At 31.4% G+C, this 22,533-nt stretch overlaps 1 protein-coding gene across 2 annotated transcripts in view; it reads right to left on the bottom strand.

Moving 5' to 3' along the window:
• Positions 1-22,533, bottom strand: part of Tbck (TBC1 domain containing kinase) — a 237,430-nt gene that overhangs the window by 184,602 nt on the left and 30,295 nt on the right. For both annotated transcript variants that reach the window (XM_076864170.2, XM_076864169.2), the window contains exons 4-5: positions 6,846-6,960; positions 5,153-5,226 (exon numbers count right to left, since the gene is read on the bottom strand). In XM_076864170.2, the coding sequence (XP_076720285.2) occupies positions 5,153-5,226; positions 6,846-6,960 (189 nt within the window). The remainder of the gene's footprint in view (positions 1-5,152; positions 5,227-6,845; positions 6,961-22,533) is intronic.

Raw genomic sequence — 22,533 nt, 5'->3', positions numbered from 1 at the left:
CTCAGAGAGACCCTGTCTCTAAATAAAATACAAAATAGGGCTGGGGATGTGGCTCAGTGGTAGAGTGTCCCTGAGTTCAACCCCTGATATCCCCAAAAGCCTCTCAGCACTAATCTGTTTTTTAGTAATTATGACTTGAAACACTTCCTATCACTAAATAGCTTTTCTTTTAAATTTTCTTTATGGTATCTATTTATGAGTGATAAATTACTAATCATTCAATCAAATTTATCCTTTTTTTCTTATACATAGTGATTTTGTCAAAATGGTCTCATGTTATTTTTAAAAGTTTGAAAGTTAATTTCATACTTAAGTTTTTTCTACCTAGAATACATTTTTTATATGAGGTAAGATAAAGATACAACTTCCATCTTTCCTAAATGGAGAATCAATTGACTTCTATACTATTTATTGAAATGTCTCTTTTTTCCTCAACTGCTCTGCAGTGACAGGTCTACTATTAATAAAACTGCCACATATGGTAGGTTTGATTCTTGGCTTTCTGTTCTGTTCCACTGATCATTGTGCCTAATGCTATTTGATTTGTTTTAACTCTATAACCTTATGTATATTATTACTGGCAACTACTAAGGTAAGCCCTCTCAAAATACACAAACACACACAACTTTCAATTTCTCTTTAGGTGTTTCTACTGTATACATTTTAGAATTATCTTTCCATGTTTTCTTTTACACATAGTTGCAGTTTTTACTGAAAAGAGATCACATATGGAAACAGGTTGGGAAGAACTAGCATCTTTTCAGTAGTGTCCCTAACAATCTAAAACCATGATATGTTCATATTTATTTAGGTCTTCTATAATGTCTTTGAAAAAAGATTTCTGCCAGGCATGGTGGCGCATGCCTAAAATCCCAGCAGCTCAAGAGGTTGAAACAGGAGGATCGAGGGTTCAAAGCCAGTCTCAGCAAAAGCAAGGTGCTAAACAACTTGGTGAGACCCTGCCTCTAAATAAAATACAAAATAGGGCTGGAGATGTGGCTCAGTGGTTGAGTGCCCCTGAGTTCAATCCTTAATACCAAAAAAAAAAAAAAAAAGAAAAAAGAAAAAAAGAAAAAAAAAGCTTTCTCTTTTTTTGCACAAAGGAACTTGATTAAATTCTAGTAGGTCCTTGTGTGCATATTCTGAATCTCATGTAATAAGCTATACATGATAAACATGTTAAATATTTTTATGTTTTATACACTATATAATATTCTATAAATATTTAACCTCCTATCTAAATTAAAACAAAACAAAATTCCTTGAAGATACTAGTATGTCTTATTCATTTTTATAAACCATTTGTTTGTGTTTGCATGAGCACATTTATTTAAAAAAAATCACAATGCCAGTTAGGACTGCCTTAGAAAAAATGATTTAAAAAGCAGACAATAAGAATTAGACAATTGGCAAGTGCTAAAAACCACTGCCTAAAAATTTTAATAGCTTCAGAAAAGAAATTTTAAAAATAAGTAGAATTCTGCTCTAATTATGTATGTGTATGCCCTTCATTTATTCAGATTTAGTCACATGCACACAACATAATATGGATTTTTCAATTCAATTAGATTAGGTCATGCAATGCTGCCAACTGTAATCAAAATGTATTTAAGTATATTTAACCTACATATTTACATTAGGCACTAAATATTCCATCCATATCTCTCTTTTCTATAGCCACCTCCTCACACTCACTGCCAGTACTACTTATTTAAATCATTTAAGACAGAGAATATAACTTAAAGTCAATGGGTATAAGTTTTTAAATTCCTCTTCATTTTAATACAATTGATGGTATCACTATCTTTTAATTTTCTCAAATATTCTTCTATATGCAAATTTTCACAATGGTTTTATACCCTAAAATGATCATATTTTGGGGGGGGGTTGTTTTGTTATCATGAATTGAACCCAGGGATGTTTAACCACCAAGCCACATCCCCATCCCTTTTACATTTTGTATATTGAGAAAGGGTCTCACTGACTTGCTTAATGGCCTGGTCAAGTTGCTAAGGCTAGCTTTGAATGTGTGATCCTAATGCCTCAGCCTCCTGAGTTACTGGGATTTCAGGTGTGCACCAGGGCCACACCAATCTTCCTATGAATGTATGAAATCCCTAGAACGAGGTGAAACCTTGTAGAAAAGCACTGGATATGTTGTTATAATATCTATGTCCCAATTTCAGTAATATGCAATTTGGGTTTCTTCATCTGTAAAATAGACATAATATCTATCACATAAACTGTTGAAAGTATTAGTGACACAAATATAATGTCACACTTTTTATGATGATTTTTACCATATCTAACAGGCAAACTATTCACTTTCATCCCTGTTTCCAGTACATCTAAACAACAACAACAACAACAACAAAAATGACAGGAGAGGTAATGAAAAATCAAGCAAAACTATAGATAAGTTGCTGTATCAAAAACTTCTGATAGAAGCACAGAGATAACCCTTGCTCCAAAAATTCTAGTTTCCCTTTTAATCAAAGACTGAATTAATGAAAACAATTAAGCCCTAGGATTGTTCTTAAATATAAATCAACTTCCTTCAATATCCACCTCTTCTTAAAGCATTTTAACACTCAGAAGACAATTCATAGAACTTTGTGTGTATATGAATGGTGGGGTAAATACATGTGGTTTTCATCATGTTTGCTGTTTTAACAAGGTATTAAGCTACTGCCAACTGAAATGAATGCCCAACTTTTAACTCTTTACAATATTTTGAAACAGATGGTAACATTTTACCTTATTGTTCCTTAATATTTGTCTTTTGAATTAATTGCAAGCTTCTTCTGGTGTAAATATTTTCTTTCCTGCCTTCGCTGTTTGATCACTTTATTTTTCTTGGCTAATGTTGTACATTTTGCTCTTGGATACTTTCTGGTAAGACCCTTTGGGTGCAACACTTCAAAGCAAGCTAGGATAAATGTTAATACAAGACCAATTCTATCTAAGCCTTTTAAATTCAAATGTAGTTCTTCAAAATGCTTGGAATGCTTTTAGAAAAATCATCTCCTTTCTTCTATTCATCACTAAAACCTAAAGCACCAATATATAAAGGTTTAAAAATCTTAATTTTTGTATGTTTTTGGAGTTTTATTTTATACAAATTGTGACAATAAGTAGAAGCAGTGGAAATCACATTTACCATACAGCTCTTTGAAATTCATGTCAAAAGATAATTATACCACATGACAAAGAAGCTAGAACTGGATCAAGAACTTATCCTATTTAAAGGGTTTTTTTAAAAAGTAGAAATTCTTAACTACCTAACAAATTGTAATATTTATACTTATGCAAATAATTGTTTGTTGGCCATAAGATTTTGACTTATGAAACTATAAGATTATGGATCTATGTACCTTAATAAGTAAGTCATCAAAATGAAAAATCTGCCTACTGAACGATGAGCTTCTTAAGGACAGAACCTATTTTAACCTTCTTGTATATACCAAGGCAAGAGATAAAATGTTCGAGAAATGTTTCCTCACTCAATAAAGTCTAAGGTTATTTATTGTCTGTGCCTTAACTAATGAAAATTTTAGGTAAGAAAGAAATATATAAGGATAAAAGTGCCATTTATAAATGAGGATTTTGTTAAACATCACATTATATTTTCAAAAAACGTTTTGCTTCAGAATTATACTCCATAAATGCATATCAGAATTCTCAATATTAATGTAACAGAACTGACTTTAGGAAACTCAAAGAGCAAGACACAAATGAATACTATTAAAAACAACTATAGTACAATTGAAAAAATATGATTTCAGAATCTAGTTTAGATAAAAATATATCAATTTTAGTTTCCTCATTTTGATCATAATTTTGAGGTTGAATATGAAAACTCCTTATTTTAGGAAATACAAACTAAAGTATTTATGAATAAAAAGTCACTGTACGTGCTAGTCAATCAAAAGTATCGACTTAAGTATGGAATGAAATAAACTTCCGTTACTTTCTTTCTTTGAGGGCAATGTACATCTAAAATTCCATATCAGAAGTGATAAAATAAACCTCTTAAACATAGATTTCCAGATATAGAATTGATCCCATTACTTCTGATATCCACAATAATTCTTTTTTGTTTATTTGCTTATATATGACAGCGAAATGCATTACAATTTTTATTACACTTATAGAGCACAGTTTTTCATATCCCTGATTGTATACAAAGTATATTCACATCAATTTGTGTCTTCATACATGTACTTTGGATAATAATGTCCATTACATTCCACCATCATTTCTAACCCCATGTCCCTCCCTTCCTTTCCCACCCCTTTGCCCTATCTAGAGTTTGTCTATTCCTCTCATGCTCCCCCTCCCTACCCAACTATGAATCAGCCTCCTTATATGAGAGAAAACATTTGGCATTTGGTTTTTTGGGGATTGGCAAACTTCATTTACTATTATCTTCTCTAACTCCATCCATTTACCTGCAAATGCCATGATTTCATTCTCTTTTATTTATTTTTTATTTTATTTATTTTCCATTGTGTATAGATGCCACATTTTTTTTTAATCCGTTCATCTATTGAAGGGCATCTAGGTTGGTTCCACAGTTTAGCTATTGTGAATTGTGCAGCTATAAACATTGATGTGGCTGTGTCCTTGTAATATTCTGTTTTTAAGTCCTTTGGGTATAGACCCAGGAGAGGGATAGCTGGGTCAAATTGTGGTTCCATTCCCAATTTTGATATCCACAATAATTCAATTTGAATCTTAATATACAATTCGATTCTAGAAAGCAGGGAATTAAATGTAAATCATTAAATTGAAATCAGTGCAAGAGTGATGACTTTCAGACTCTTATGAACACACACTATCTTTTAGAATGTGATCAGACTTCTTGTCTTAAACTTACTTCTTAATGAAATATAACTAACTAGAAAGCATTATAAGGTAAATAATAATCTATCATTCTTTCTTCCAATTCAATGAAAGATCAACTTTAGGGATTTTTGAAACACTGGGAAACTGTCTATTTTTTTAACAAAGTACCTGGGAAATTAATATGAATTAATAAAGAAAAATTACTTTTATGTTAAAAAACAATTATCAAAAATAACTAACAAAACGTGCATGTTACCAAAGATTATCATGCCCAAGACAGAACTCAGAGGTAAAATATCCTTACCCTATTGGGAAATCAACATCATCACCATGAGCTGTCATATGATAAAGTCCAAATTTAGCCAATTTAATATGTCCCTACAATAATAAAGGAAAAGATACTGAAATATTTTAATATAACTGGAAAGGAAAACTATGTGCCTTATGACTACTACAATCATTATATAATCAGACTGCTATTTTATCAAAATATTACCATATAAGATGTTATAAGATACCAAAATTTTATCCAAGACTGTTAAAATTTAGTTTGCTTTACACTTATTATATTTGTATGTATACATATCTGCAGACACATAAGTGTGTATATATATACATATATATATATACACAGATATATATATATATATATATATATATATATATATATATATATATATACTATATAACTGTATAAGGAATACATATATTTTACAATGTCAAATTAGTTTAACATTTTTGTATTTATTTGTGCTAATCTAGGTTTTTTTAAACAAAGGATAACAGGCAAAAATGTTTGCATTTGTTTTGAATACTTGGTTAGAATGTTTTGTAGTAATTTTTCAGAAGAGTTCTATTTTCAGGGAAATACAAATACAGTCATAATGTTAAAATTTAACTGTGATAAGGGATTTAGCTTGGAAAGTTCAGTTCAAAAATCACAAGAGTTCAGTAAGTCTGTTAGGTTCCAATAATTCATATATTTTTTGAGATTAACAATTATCACAAATGTGAGTTCCTTAATAAAACCTAAATATAAATTGTTTCTTTAAGTTTTTTTCATTTTAAATGTTTGTACTTCAAAAAAATAAGTCAACTTTCAATTCATTTATCTTCTTTTTAAGATTTAGAGGCTAAAAAATGTTGTGACCTCTAAAAATAGGTACAATATATTTTATGGTATACAGACATTACTTTATATTTTAAAACAAGTTAGATTGGTTGTAGCAATGTTACCTTTCTGCCATAAGTCTGAAATTAATAAATATCATTTCTATTTTGTGATTTTTAAGACTATACCAAATTTGAGAAAACACTCAAAGAACAATTATATAGAAAATAATTCAACCAAAATTTCCCCAAAGCTGTTTATATGTAATGAGAAAAATGAAATTATGATTATTCTTGAAAATATATCATTTTATTATCAATAATTCTCTTAGGAGGGGTTACTATCTTTCAATTCCCTATAAGATTTCCAACTTGAGAAGCAAGCAAACCAACGGAAAAGTGAGCTAGGTAATGAATATTTGGTAAAAAATAAATAAATAAATAAAAGAAAAAAAGTAAAGAAGGGGAAATTCAATGCAGTTATACTTATGATAATGATATTCTAAGTAACTGGTCAGAAAAGTTTTCCTAAAACAAAAGCAAATGCAAATTCTGAGAGGAATGTTGAGAAGCCATAAAACAAATCCTTTAGCAAAAAGGATGAAAGAAAAAATAACACATGAAGTCAGAACATTAGTTTGTGGGGAAAAAAAGGAATATCCTGCATGAAAGACACATAGATACTGAAGAAAAAAAAACATTTGTTATATAATTTAAACATTTAAATAATTTAAAGAGCTTTTTCACAATCATAAATATATCATTTTCATAGTCTTTTCATTATTTATTCTTAGAACATATTCTAACATCATTCTGATTAATTTTAATTTCAAAAGCTTTCAATTCCAAGCAACATACAAATATCTATTATAGTATTTGAGAATCACCTTTCGATCCAAGAGGATATTATGAGGAGACAGTGCCCGGTGTACTATGCCATGTTTGTTCATATACTGCAAGCCCTGAAGTACTTCAAATGCTACGCACAAAACCTTTGAATGGCTAAAAAGAAAACAAAAATTCAAAGATCAATTATAAAGCATATCTACAATCTGTTTAAAGAATAAGACATAGTGAAAACATTTAAAACAAATTTTTTTTGCATCTTGCCCAAACAGAATTTACATATTTACTAAAATAACCACTTGAACATAATTGATTATAATCAACTCTGATTATAACAAAGTGATCTGACAACACTTTCCTATTGGCTACTCTAATAGCAGGAAAGGACCTTAATTTGGATGGTGTATATTATTTATAGTAGGGTAGAATGATCATTGACAAATTTGGCTTTATCAAATTATCAAGAAAGCTTTAGATGTGTGGCAGATCAGAGTCAAGGATAACCATGTCTTCTGCTCAAAACAAAACGCTGTAGCCTCTAAAATATAGGTACAATATATTTTATGGTATACACACATTAGCATATTTTCCACACTGGTTAATAAGGCCAAATGTCTCTTTTAATTCTTATCTTATCCTTCTTAAGCCATCTGTGGGAGTTGCATTTACTAGGCCAGTGCTCTACCAATGAGCTAAATCATTCATGTAGGGAATTAGGAATAATATATAGAAAAGCAAGGAAGACTCATTCAAATCCAACTTCCCAAACTACTAATGTTAACATTTTGTAGAGATTTCTTTTCTATACATTTTTTTTTATTTTTACAAATTAAATATCTGCAGTTAACCATTAAAATTTTTAAAAGAGCTATAAATAATAAGGCAGTAGTAGAAATAAAATGGAATAAAAAACAACCCATAAGCAGATGAAGTAAAAGGAAAAGTAAAGAACAGAACAGATTTTAATCCAGATATATCAATAATTATATTAAGTATAAGTTACCTAAAGTCACCAATTAAAAGAAAAAGACTGTTATATAGATAAGAATTAAGACTATACTCAGTATGTGAGAAATCTATACTGAAGAAAAAACATTTGTTATAGTACAAAAATGAAATAAGTAATCAGTGATCACATGGGCTCAAGTGGGGGAATAGATAGGAGTAGGAGAAAATTTTGCAAAGTGATGAAATTATTCTATTTTTAATTTTGATGATGGTCATGTGACTTAGTTTATCACTTAACTGGACAAAAAAAATGTAAGTTTTAAGGAGACAACTGTGTAAGATCTTTTGGGCTATTATAAGACCTTTGGCTTTTACTCAGAGAGATGGGAAGTGACTGGCACATTGCCATACAATGATTAATATATATTTACTATAGAACCAAGCAGAGGCTAAGAAAAACAAACTTAGGCAACTTGAACACTAATTTTTCAATCATTCTTAATTTTTCAGAAAATTTTTAAAAGGGCATGATTAGGGCATTTTAGAGCATGGCATGTTTGAAAATGTCTCATTCTATTCTTAGACTTGAAAAGAATTTCCATTGTCTTATGGTATCCTTTATTAGCAGTAAGAAGTCTAATATCAATCTGATTTCAATTTTATAATAGATGTCCTGTGATTCCTCCCTGGAAGCTGAGGATACTTTTAAAATTTATCCTTAGAGTTATAAAACTTCAATCCAATGTTCTAGGGTATAGACACCTTTGTGGTGGGCAACATCAGGTACAACCCTTTAATCTGAAGATTCACATGTTCCATTAACACAGAAATAGTAACAAGAAAAAAACCTGATGTGCTGTCTTTATTTTCTCTTTAAGTTGAAGCTCTGTCCATTAACAGATGAAAATTGGAACTATTTTCTAAACTGACTTTTACTATCAAGGAGGATGGTCTTTAGCTCTCTTATTTAATTAAAGGGTTTATTTATTTGTGTATGTGGTATGAGAGAAAGAGAAAGATATCTACAGAAATCTCTTTCTGCCTCTCGTACCCCCTCACCCCCACCACCGACTTTACTATTCTTCAGGTGTTTCTTTTCAGTAGACAGTGTTCTTTGGTTATGGATATATTATTCTTTTGAGTCTCTCTAAGGAGGATTAGAATTCTTTTAGTTGTGGATACATATAGTGTTATCTTCATTTCCTATGTGGTAATTCCAATGAGTCCTTCCTGCTCCCATCCTAAGGCTGCTTCTCTCAAACTCATTTTCTCCCCTTAAATGTCTGATAATCCAATCCTTGATTGTCAGTCATATTTTGAAGATAAGTAATAAACTTCATATTTCCCATGGTGTATGTAAAAAAAGAATAAATGTTATTATTTATATATTATTTATATTGACATAAACTATTTCTCTTTATCAAATGGTTTCTTTCATGTGAAGGTGATATTAGTCAGTCTTGGGCAAAGAGAAAATGTGTGAAAACAAGTACAATTTGGGATAACAGAGTCTTCACAAATATCTTCAAAAATAAACCAACTGATTCCATATTAAAAAATTAAATCAAAGTAGGTCAGAGACCTAAAGGTAAGAGCTAAAACTATAAAAATTACAGAGGAAAACAGAGAAAATCTTGATGACTTTAAATATGGCAAAGAATTCTTTGATAAGAGTAACAAAAGAAAAATAAATTGAATTTCATTAATTAAAAACTTTTTTGTTTCAATGGATACCATCAAAAAAATGAAATAGTTACCAAATGGAAGAAGACCTTTACCATATGTCTCACAGGGATTGCTATCTGTAATTTTTAAGCAACTTTTATATTCAATAATTAAAAGACAACTCAATTAAAAAATGGGTCAATTCCATTCTTTTGCACTTGGCTCTCCTGTTGTCCAGCACTATTTGTTGAGAAAACTTGAGAAAGATCCCCACTGAATGTTCTTGGCATCCTGTAAAAAATCAGTTGACCATAGATGTATGAATTCATTTCTCACCTCTCTTGATTATACTCCATTAATCCATTTGTCGATCCTTGTGCTGGCTCTACAGTCTTGATTGCCTTTACTTTCTGCAAAGTCCTCTTATCTTGTCTCTATGTGTGTGTCCCTCTCACAACACACACACACACACACACACACACACTCTCTCTCTCTCTCTCTCTCTATATATATATATATATCTATCTTCAGTCTTAAAAATTGATGACATATTCAGTTGTGACACTAGAGGTCCTCAGCTGCATACTACTTCAAAATAGAGCTCTTTCTCATAAAATTAAAATCAAACCTTTTTTTATATCCCCATTAAACCAGTTTTAAAACTGCTGAATAAAGAAGTGGAGCATTCTATTTTCTATATTGTGCTTTTACTGATTGTAAAACAGACATTAGAACATGCATGTCAAAAAGCACCATCACGTTTAAAATGAGCTTATGAACATATATACAAAAAATGTTTTAAATTCATATATTAAAAAAGCTGAAGCTCATGGCATATCTTTTCTTAGCTATTATATGAGTCTACTTGTGAATTACAGTTAATGGACTCAGTACTCATCAGTTTAAATCAGAGATAAGATAAATTTGTTTTTCTACCCTTTGTTACTCTCAGGATTTAATTTTAAATTTTATTTTAAAATATAAGTTGGGTGTGATGGCGCATACCTATAATCCCAGACCTTAATTTCGAGTCTCGCCTCAGAAACTTAGTGAAACTTTTACTTAAAATAAAAAGAGCTGGGTGTATAGCTCATTGGTAGAGTACATCTGGGTTCAATCACCCAGATTGAAAAACAAAAACAAGGGGCTGGGGTTGTGATTCAGAGGAAAAATGTTTGCCTAGCATGCGTGAGGCACTGGGTTTGATCCTCAGCACCACATAAAAATAAAATGAACATATTGTATCCACCTACAATCAACTAACTAAATGAATAGATGTTTAAAAATAAATAAAATAGTAAGAAAAATAAAATAAAAAATTTATCTTATTTTATATAAGAAAAGGAGTAACAAGTATTTATGGAATTTTGTTTACTTGTTTTAAAACTGCATTTTTTAATACTGTCAAAACTTGATCTTGAAGTTTTTTCTTAAATAGATAATGCAATTAAAATACAAAAACAAGACAATAATATCACATCTAGTATTTGAAAATATGTTACAGTTTAATTGAACATGGACACTAAAAGATTTAGGATTAAAGGAATGAGAGTCGCACAATTTTAAAAAATATATTGGCAGAGAACAATTAGGCTTTGTCCTACAAGTCCCAATTTACAATCTTGTTAATAAAGAAACCGTCAGTAACTTAGAAAACTTATGATATAGCTCAAGTATTCCTTTTGAGATGTTCAGTTATTATTATTACTTCAGAGATTGTGACAATAGTATATATTTTGTCACCACTGTCCCTAATGAATGAACATAAGAATCCCTGGTGATTTAAATTTACCAATATGATCCAAAGGTAGCTTTCAAAATAACACAATTATTTCTAATATAGCAAGGTGACATTTTAATATACTTTGTTTGTATTTGAACGCATAAACTGAGTGGCTACTAGCTGCATGTTAACTTCATTTTTAGTCCACATAGACATGAAGAGGAAGAACCAATCTCCACAATAAAGAAGGCTACAGTATAGTTAGAAATTTATGAACTGATAATTCCAATGCAAGCAATTATGGTTAATGGTTGAGAATTATTTATCCTTTCCTTTGTCTTTGGAGGAAAACAAAATATTAAAATTTACTTATTACATTAGTGAGATCAAAACAGACCTAAAAAATATTGGTAAAGTTAAGAGAAAAACAGAAAAGCAAAAACAATTGAAACAACTTGCTCATATCTGTATTTTAAATATGGTTTTCTGAATTTTCAAACCTATTAGATTAGGAAAAATCTAAATATATTTTATTTAGCCCTTTCCAGATGCATTTTAAAGAAAATTTACTGTGTTTCTGATTCAATAATCCCTAAAATACTTTTTACCTATCATTTAAAAAGCACTTAGGCTAGGGTTAGGGTTGTGGCTCAGTGGTAGAGCACTTGCCTAGCATGTGTGAGGCACTGGGTTTGATTCTTATCACTACATTAAAAATAAACAAAATAAAGGTCCACTGACAACTAAAAAAACATTTAAAAAAGCACTTAGGATAATATCATGGGTTTAATATCTCTATGAATCGGTTGACCTTACATGCTCATAGTAAAAGGTTTTCACCAAACCCTAGACAATATTGCAAAATATGAATAGTTTACCACAATGATACATTGTTCAATCTACATATAAGACATCTAGGTTTTTAATTACAATCTCCTATACTTGTCTGTTCCTCACTCCTAAGGACCTGTTCTTTAATCATATCAAGACTTGGAGGCCCCTGTTCTCTAAGGCTTCTGTTTCCTCAATTAGCCCCATTAAGACATCCTCCATTATCCTAGAACTAGTCTGAAATTTTAATAATTTTTTAAAGATCCTAATGCTTCTTTATCCTTGATAAAATTATAATCCCTTCCCTTTATTCTGATAACACATACTTACTTGCAAGGCTTATTAATTATAAGGTCATTATTTCTGTATAGGTTTCTCTCCCACTGGACCTTGAGGAAAGAACTATTTTATTCAAGTATGCTTATGCCTATCACAGAATATTTACTGTAAAAATTCGTATCAAACACGTTAAATAGTGCATAAAATGCCACATAATGATATAAGATAGTATACAAACTAAATTCTTCACCACTAATGAAATAACAGCTCAAAAAAATCTGTTATAACAGCAATCAATCAATAATGCTAACTTCATTTATATGTGAATTACATAATCCTTCAATCAATAAAACAAATTGTTTAAGTTCACACAAAGGCTATATGCAAGAAGTACTCACCTGCTTAAAATACATCTTTCCTAGTCTTTTATTTATTGGAGGAATCAGGAGTAAATCAGGGTATACTGGGTAGCAGGGTAATCTTGTTAATATCTGGCTAAAGCCATAAATTAGACTAAGTTGTTCCCAATGGCCTCAAACCATCAGTTCCTTTAGGTTATTTGCAAAAAAAAAGATGTTATTCAGATTGCAAGAAATAGATACCAAGAAAGAGAATGGAGAGGTCAGGATTGCTGGAATATATTTGGAAGTTGTTCATGTATAGGTGGTAACTAAAAGCACAGATGCTATTTCCTCACATCCATGATCCATCATATTTCCTAAGGGCCACTCCACAAGCAAAAAACACCCATACTGTCAGCAAACCAAGGGAGGAAACACAGTTATAAACTGTATGAGTTCAAGATGTTCTTTCAATTTATAAAACCTGATCACTCCCACAGATATTTTCCTTTTGGTGTAAAACTTTCCTTTCTTGGTTGTATAGACCCAAAGTATAATGTTAGGAGAGAGGAAACATAGATGAAATATGGTTAGCTACCATGTGATTTAAGAAATAGGGAAAATAAAATGCAATGATTAATGTTGAGATAATATTATTAGTATATAATTCTGTTTTCTTTCAATATACTGGTATCAAAAAGTAAATTTACTTTATAACTTCAAAACCAAAGAGTTCAATAATATATAACTTTTAAAGATTCACTGGTGTATGATTCCAGAATTTGAGGACAAGATGTTTTTAAATTAAGAGCTGATATCTTTAAGACTTTAAATCTGACACTTATCACATAATATATTTTAATATTTTGTTAAAATTATCAACAGTATTTTAAAAAGCACATTTTTTAAAGGAAAGAGAATAACAGTTTTCACAATTGAAAAAAGAAAACAATTCATTTCACTATGAGGCACAAATGTTTTAGTTTCAAAGGACATTCATCTAAAGCAAATTTAAGAGTTGTATTGATTACTACTACCTAAAGATTACTTTGTAGCAAGTACAAATAATAATCCATCAGTCTCTAAACTATGAGACTGGGCAATTTCACAACTCAGCTTTTACTCTGAAATAATCAAAGTTGAGCATTGTTGATTCTGGAATGTAACTAATTCTCAGTGGGAAGCAATAAACTGAGAAATCAGCATTCCAACTTGAATACTAGATAACTTTTCTTCTCCACAGAAAATTAATTTGATAAGATCAAAACACATGTGGAAAACAGTCTAGTGGTTTGAGGTTCAAACTTAATGCCAGGAGGATCTGTCATTGATTTGCTATGCTCAAAGAATGCTCCAACTCGCCCTGCCTCAGTTTGCAAATTTATAAAGTGGGAAATATAACACCAAACAGGAGTTAAATGAAGATTAATGAGCTATTGATCCTGTACAGAATCCTGATAATCTAAAAAGCAAAGCAAAATAAAAATTCCAACCCTCCCCACTAAAACAACCCAAGGTCTTTAAAAAACTATCAATAATATTTTGTTACATTATATGTATATACTCTATAAATTAATAAAAATTGTAAACTGGGCTCATCACCTATTCTTCTGACATAATAAAATCAAGACAGTTTTCTAATTTCTTTGTGAGAATTAATCATCATTTGACAAGTAGGTTTGAAGTATCCCCAAATTAGCAGAGTACTTATATCCTATAAATATTTTCTTTTCCCATGCAATTTTATTGTCCTGGATCAGACACACCAAAATTTCTTTTCTCATTATGGTCACTAATAATGACAGAGTAGTAAGTCCAACTTCGCACATGTCAGAGCATTAACATGTTTTAAGACTGAAATATGTCTCTAATGTTAAAGAACAGATTATTATATACCTTTAGTCAAATCTATATCCTAACTTATTCAAAAGCTTTTTGATGTTGTTAACTAAAATTATAATTCGACATTGCTTAACAAAGGGATAGCAAGGTGCGGTGGCGCACCTGTAATCCCAGCAACTCCAGAGGCTAAGGCTGGAAGTTCTCAAAGCCAGTTCAAAGCCAATCTCAGCAAAAGCAAGGCCCTAAAAGCAACTTAGTGAGATCCTGTCTCTAAATAAAATATAAAATAGGGCTGAAGATGTGGCTCAGTGGTTGAGTACCCCTAAATTCAATCCCTGGTACACCCCTCTGAAAGAAAAAAAACGAACAAACAAACAAAGGGGATCCATTCTTATAAATGTTTCATTAGTTGAGTTCATCATTATGTTAACATCACAGAGTGCATTTATACAAAGTAAGGTGTCTGCAATGTTAGTAGGTTATACAAGCTTATGGGACCACGTTCATACATTTTGCTGTGTGACAAAAAAAGAATTTGCTAGTATTGTATAGATATCAATTTGAGACAAATTCATATTTGAAGACCAATATTTTAGAGTTTTAGACATTTTATCACCTTGCCTATCTGAACAAAAAAGAACAGTAAAGGGCCTGAATTGTATGCAGTGTCTATTACTATGTCTGCAAGCCAGCACAGTGCAACCAAAAGTGGGCCAAACTGAAATATTCAGTTAAATAGGGATTAGTGTGTCTGAAGGAAATTATGACTAGTGTGATTGATGAAAATACTATATTTGCATTGTACATTGTACACTGTACAGGAGTTGAGGTGATACAGTGATCATACTTTGATCAAAGAATAAAAAAATATCCAAATCTTGTTATTAGCTACTTCTACTTGATTCAGTAAGCTTCTTATGATACATGCATAGAAAGACAGAACAAGGCAAAACACCACTTTAATAACCAGAGCTTCACCTCAAATCTAAGGCAGAAGTCAAGTGAATTCTCTACATAAACAGTGCCTTTTTCCAAAGTCAGCTTAGCTTAAAAGATTTCTAGTTCTATCCACGAACTAGATTTTCATGCCTCAATGCTGTGAGGCAAGAAAGATCATACCCATTCTAGCAAGCGTCTTAAAAGAGTAAGAAAAAAGCTTTTACTCGTAACTCCACAGTGATGCGAAAATACTGTCTAAAAGGACAATTTGATGTGAAAATACTGTTTAAAAGGATAATTATCTCTTATCAATTCACATAAAACTGAAGGACAGTTATCTCTTATCAATTCACATAAAATTACAATATTAATGGATACAGGTTCTCAATTTTAGGTTCCACTTGTATTTTTTAAATTATGCAATGCTTTCTCTTTTTTTTTAAAGAGAGAGAGTGAGAGAGAGAATTTTTAATATTTATTTTTTTTAGTTCTTGGAAGACACAACATCTTTGCATGTGGTGCTGAGGACGGAACCCGGGCCGCACGCATGCCAGGCGAACGAGCTACCCCTTGAACCACATCCCCAGCCCATGCAATGCTTTCTATCACTTACTTATCCCAGAACCTATAAAGAGCCTAAGTTAGCTCAACTATTTTAAAACTGTTCTTAAGTTATGTAAATCAGTACTTCATATGGTTTTACAAAGAGCACATTGATTTATGGGTTCTTTACCACTTCAAGAATTTAAGAATATTTAACTAAGCAATGGTAAATGATCACCTTAAAGGCTTGTCAAAATACATATATCTGGTTCCATTTCTTGATACAGTAGGTCTAGGATGGGTTTAAAAAAAAATTGTATTTCTAAAAAGTTCCCAGGTGATAATGATGAACTACATTCTGCAAACCACTATCCTATAGGTTGACTACAATTGACTCTGCTTCACTTTCAGATACACAAAACAGTGTGTGGTATAAAACAAAGAAAATGATTTTAGATTTGAACAGAATAGGTTTAAATTCAGGGCTATCTTTTTCTAGTTGTAATCTAGCTTCTAAATTTTCTTCTTCTCTTCTTTTCTTTTCTGTGCTGAGGTTTGAACCCAGGACTTCAACATGCCAAGTAAACACTCTACCACTGAGGAATAATTCCAGACCTCTTGGCTCTTTTTTTTTTCCCCCCTTGGCTACTAGGGAGTAAATCCAGGAGCACTCAACCACTGAGCCACATCTCCCCAGTTCTATTTTGTATTTTATTTAGAGGCAGAGTCTCACTGAGTTGCCTAGACCCCTCGCCATTGGTGAGGCTGGCTTTGAACTCACAATCCTCCTGCCTCAGCCTCCTGGGATTACTGGCTTGCACCACAGAGCGTGGCTCTTGGCTCATTTTTAGAATGAGGTAATAGAGCCAGCCATAGTAGCACAAGCCTGTAATACAAGCTACTGTGGAAGCTAAGGATGGAGGATCCTAAGTTCCAGGGCAGCCTTGATAATTTAATGAGACCCTATTTCAAAAATAAAATAGGAGCTACAGACATAGTTTAGTGTAGAGTGCCCATGGTACCACCAGAAAGACAGAGAGAAAACAAAGCAGAGAAAAAAAAAAAAAAGAACAAAATAAGGCAACAGCCATCATAGCCATGTGATGAGGTTTAAATATAACACGTTGACAGAGCATAAAGTAGATACTCAATAAATGTTGATTTCCTTCTGTGATATGGTCCCTCACTATACCTTATTCTCCAAAGGATAAGCTTATAAAAATAAGTCATCAATTTAATTTCTGTTGTTACTGATAACAAAATGTTTTCAACTAAAAATATCTAGGCTCACTTAGGTCTTAGAATTTTTGGTTTTCCAACAAAATGTATAAGCTCCTAAAATTACTTTTTAAACTTTTTTTTGTACTAGGAATTGCTTTACCACTGAACTATACCCCTAGCCATTTTTATTTATTTTTTTTATTTGAAACAGCATTTCACTAAGTTGCTGAGGCTGGCCTTGAACTTGTTATCCTCCTGCCTCAGCCTTCCAAGTCACTGAATTAAGATGTGTACCACCACACCGAGCTAAAATCACTGTTTATTTAACTTATTACTAGATCTATAACTGACACTGTATGTAGCAAAGATATGACAGAATATAATCAAAGTAACCAATCGTGGATAAATATAGCATAAATGTTTGAATTTTAAATCTCCAATTGGTTCAATTCACTCAAACCAACTATTTCCTATTAAATGATTTAGTATTTCTACTCGCCTGTAGTCAAAGGTTATTACACATTTGCAATTATGTTTTTATCATCATTACCATTTTTGTTTAGTCCTTCACTTTTGAAATCTTGAACAATTTTGAATAAGGGACTATTTCTAACTTAAGCTTTGTTTTTAAAAAATCATTAAAATGGGGGCTGGGAAGACTAAGACGGAATATAAATTCATGAACCAAAAATATGTTCCTTTGTAGTATTTGCCATTTTCACTTCTCCAACTATTGTACAAAAGAACTCACTCTAAGTGTACCAAGAGATATTGGAGATAATGAAACCAGTTGTGCTTGTTTCTTTGTTTCTAGGGTGATAAAGATGCCAGAAACAGCTGGGTGTGGTGGTACATGCCTGTAACCCCAGTGGCTCCGGAGCCTGAAGCAGGAGGATCATGAGTTCAAAGTTTGGCTCTGCAGAAAGCAAGGCACTAAGCAACTCAGTGAGACCCTGTCTCAGTTCCTTGTTTATGCCATGTTGTGGTCATGGCTCCTGACCTAAGAAGACATTTGATAACCCTATAAATTGTTAAGTACTCATTAACCAGGACCTTAAAATTACTTAGAAAAAGTCATAGCAATGTAACTAGAACATGGTATATGTATAAGGAACCTTGAAAACATTAGGATAAGTGAAAGAAACTGGGTACAAAAGTCCACACATTACATAATTCCATTTACACAAAAAGTTTAGAGTGGGTAAATTCACAAAGAAACTCAATTGTGGTTTCCAAAAGTTGGGGGAGAGATAAAGGTGATGGAATACTAATGCTTTCTGGAAGGATGAAAATATTCTTGAATTAGATTGTGGTGATGCCTACAGAAAAGTGAGGATACTAAAAGCCACTGAATTTTATACTTGTTTAAAAGAGTCATTTCAAGATAGGTGTATTATATCTCAATTTAATGAATTCAAAAGTCAAAACAATTTATACATTGAATTAGGAAAAAATACATACCATACTCTTCATAGACACCAAAAAAATATGAAAATATTCACTATTCAGTTGGGATTTAAAAATTTCTCAACCAGAAATATAAGATTTTTCACTCAATCTGGTAAAGATATCTATGAAACACCATGAAAAATGGTAAAATACTGAACATTCTCCCTAAGATGAGAAACCAAGGAAGAATTACCATCAATATTTGTATTCAGTACTATAGAAGTTCTATCTAGAGATAAGGCATAAAGATTAAAAATGAAGAAGTTATAAATATATTTCTATGCAATGATGAAAATGTTCAATATCTCTAGCAACAATAAATGTTGATGAGGACAAGGGGAAAAGGTACATTAATATACTGCTGGTGGGACTACAAATTGGTGCAACCACCATGAAAAACACTATCGAGATTCCTCAGAAAGAATCCACCATTTGACTCAATTATCCCACTTCTCAGTTTATAGCCAAAGAATTTAAAATCAGCATACTAAAATGAGGCAGCCATCAATGTTCACAGCAGCTCAATTCACAATAGCTAAACTATGGAACCAACTTAGGTGCCCTTCAACAGATAAATGGATAAAGAAAATGTGCTATATGTACACAATGATATTATTTAACCTTAAATTAGAATGAAATTACGGCATTTGCCAGTAAATGGATGGAGCTGGAGAATATCATGCTAAGTAAAATAAATGAATCCCAAAAAACCAAAGGCCAAAGGTTCTCTCTGATACACAGATGCTAACTCATGATAAAGGGGGTGCAGAGTAGAAAAGAACAGAAGTACTCTGGTTTAAACAAAGGGGAATGAAGGGAAGGGAGGGAGAATGGGAATGGGAAAAAACAGAAAGAATCAGACATTACTTTCCGATGTACATATGTTTACACAACCAATGTAATTCTACAGCAAGTACAACCAGAAGAATGAGAAGTTATACTCCATAGATACATAAAAGAATACATTCTACTGTCATGTATAATAAAAACAAATATATTAAAAAAGAAAATCCTAAGGAATCTACAAAATAACTCTAATACATGGATTTAATTTAGCAACATCACAGGAAACAAAGCTAATATAAAAATTCCTTGATATTTTATATAGAAGCAAACAATAGAATAATAAAATTAAAATACAATTTTACTTACAATCATATCAAAACTTAAAATACTTAGTAACAAATTTCACATATGAAAAGAAAGAACTATGCTGTAAAATATAATATATTGCTGATAGAAATTAAAGACAAAAATTTGGAGAGAGAGAACATCTTAGTTTACAGTAGGAGTTAATATTAAGATATCAGTTCTATCCAAATTGTACACCAATGCAATGCAATCCCCAATTAGAACACCAACAGACATTTTTAGAAACAGAGAAGCTTATAAAATGTATGTGAAAATGCAAGAAAATTTATGTGGAAAAGCATAGAAATAATAGCAGCTAAAATAATCTTAAATCAGGATAAAATTGGAAACTTACTGACTTCAAGATTTACTATAAAGCTACGGTAATCAAGAGATGTTATAGAGTTGATATATGGATAGAAAAACAAATGGATGAAAAAAATAGAAAGTCTTAAGAACAGACCTACACTTACATGGCCATTTAATTTTCAATAAAATTACTAAAGTAATCCAAGGAGAAAAGGTATCTCTTGAATAAATGCAGATGATATAATCCTATACTTAGGAGATCCTAAAAGCTCCACCAAAAGACTGAGAAATCTATTAAACAAATTCAGCTAGGTAACAGGTTACAAAATCAGCATACAAAAATCAATAGCTTTTCTATATTTCAATAAGAAATCTGCTGAAAAAGAAATCAGGAAAATAAGCTCATTCACAATAGCTTCAAAAAAGTATATATGCAGGGGCTGGGGTTGTGGCTCAGCAGTACAGTGTTTGCCTAACACATGTGAGGAGCTGAGTTCAAGCCTCAGCACCACATAAATATAAATAAATAAAATAAAGGTATTGTGTCCAACTACAACTAAAAAATATATATACTTTTGAAAAGTCTATATGCAAATCAATAAATGTCACATCACATAAAGAGAACTAAGAACAAAAATCCGTTAGTTATCTCAACAGATGCAAAGAAGATCTTTGACAAAATTCAGAAACCCTTCATGATAAAAATACTGAAGAAACTAGTAATAGTTTCTAGGGATGCCCCAACATCATAAAGGCTATAATGAAAAATCAACCCAATTTCATAGTAAAGTGTAAAAACTGAAAGTATTTCCTTTAAAATCTGGAACAAGACAAGGATGTCCATTCTGACTACTCCTATTTAATACAGTGATAAAAATTGTAGCCAGAACAATTAGGCAAGAGAAGGAAATAAAATGGATAACATAGGAAAGGAAGCAGTCAAATTATCACTGTTTGTGGATGATATGATCCTATATCTACAACATCCCAAAAAACTCCACCAAAGACTGCTAGGCTATTAAACAAATTTGGTTAAATATCAGGTCACAAAATCAACATATAAAAATCAATAGCTTTCCCACATACTAACAATAAATCTGCTGAGAAAGAAATTAGGAAAACAATTCCATTCATAATAGCTTAAAAAAATATAAAATACCTAGGAATAAATAGCCAAGCAGGTGAAAGACATCTACAATTAAAACTATAGAATACTGAAGAAAAAAATGAAAAAAACCTCAGAAGATGGAAAGACCTCCCCATTTTCATGGATAGGCAGAATATTATTAAAATGGCCAGACTACTCAAAACAATATACAGACTGAATGCAATCCCCATCAAAATACCAATTACATTCCTCACAGAACTAGGAAAAAAAATCAGACCTAAAATTCATTTGGAAGAATAAAAGATTCAAAGTAGCCAAAGCAATTCTAAACCAAAACAGCGATTCTGGCAGCATAATGATACCTGACTTCAAATTAAATACAGCTGAAACAAATGGATATCCATATGGGTAAAACCTAAACTGAATACTATATACAAATAATAAGCTGAGATAGATCATAGATTCACCATAAAATCGAAAACTAATGGTTCTAGAAAAAAACATATCACATGGAATTATCTTCATGGTTTAGAAACAGAGAAAGGTTTCCAAACAGGATCACAAAAACAATAACCACAGAAGAAAAATTTAATATTGTAGACTTCATCACAAATAACTGTTGTTCATAGATTCATTCTTAAAAAAATGAATAGGAAAGCCAGACTGTCAGAAAATGTGTGCAAATAATGTCTAATGAAGAATATGTAAAAAAAAAAAAAAAAAAGAATATGTATGAAGATACAAAAAAATGACAATAAAAAGATAATAGAACCCACTAAAAAGAGACAAAAAAATAAATAGCTATGTGTGTCATCATGCAAACACTGAATAAGGTCATTAAAAATGCTCAACAGCTTTAAAACATCATGGAAATACAAATTAAACCTACAATGAGATACCACTTTACATCTACTACATACGGCTAAAATAAAAGGCTGAAAGCACCAAATGCTGGAAAGAATAGGAAGGAACTAGAATGGTCATATATTGTTGGTGGGAATACAAAGCATACAGTTTGGGAAAAGATCTGTTTTTTTTTTTTTTAATATCAATCGTGTGTGTGTGTGTGTGTGTGTGTGTGTGTGTGTGTATACACACCTGTAACCCATGAATTATACACCTGCTATTTATCCAAGAAAAATAAAAACATGGCCACAGAAAAAGTCACAAGTATACTCACAGCAACTTTCCTCAGAAATATTATGTTGAGTGAAATAATCCTTACACAAAGGATACAAACAGCATTTCCCCAAATATACAAAATGTTGAAGTAAAAAAAATAAATCTAAATTGAAAAATATCTATATGTGGTTGTAGCTGGAGGCTGTACATGGAGAGGGGCAGAGGCTCAATAGGAAGGGGTATGAAGGAAATTTCTAGGATGGTTGTGGTGATCTAGT

The sequence above is a fragment of the Callospermophilus lateralis genome, chromosome 8 (genome assembly GCF_048772815.1).
Source record: "Callospermophilus lateralis isolate mCalLat2 chromosome 8, mCalLat2.hap1, whole genome shotgun sequence".
NCBI classification, from domain to species: domain Eukaryota; kingdom Metazoa; phylum Chordata; class Mammalia; order Rodentia; family Sciuridae; genus Callospermophilus; species Callospermophilus lateralis.
The sequence above is the reverse complement of the archived record's forward strand: the minus strand, read 5'-3'. Positions and strand labels throughout refer to the sequence as shown.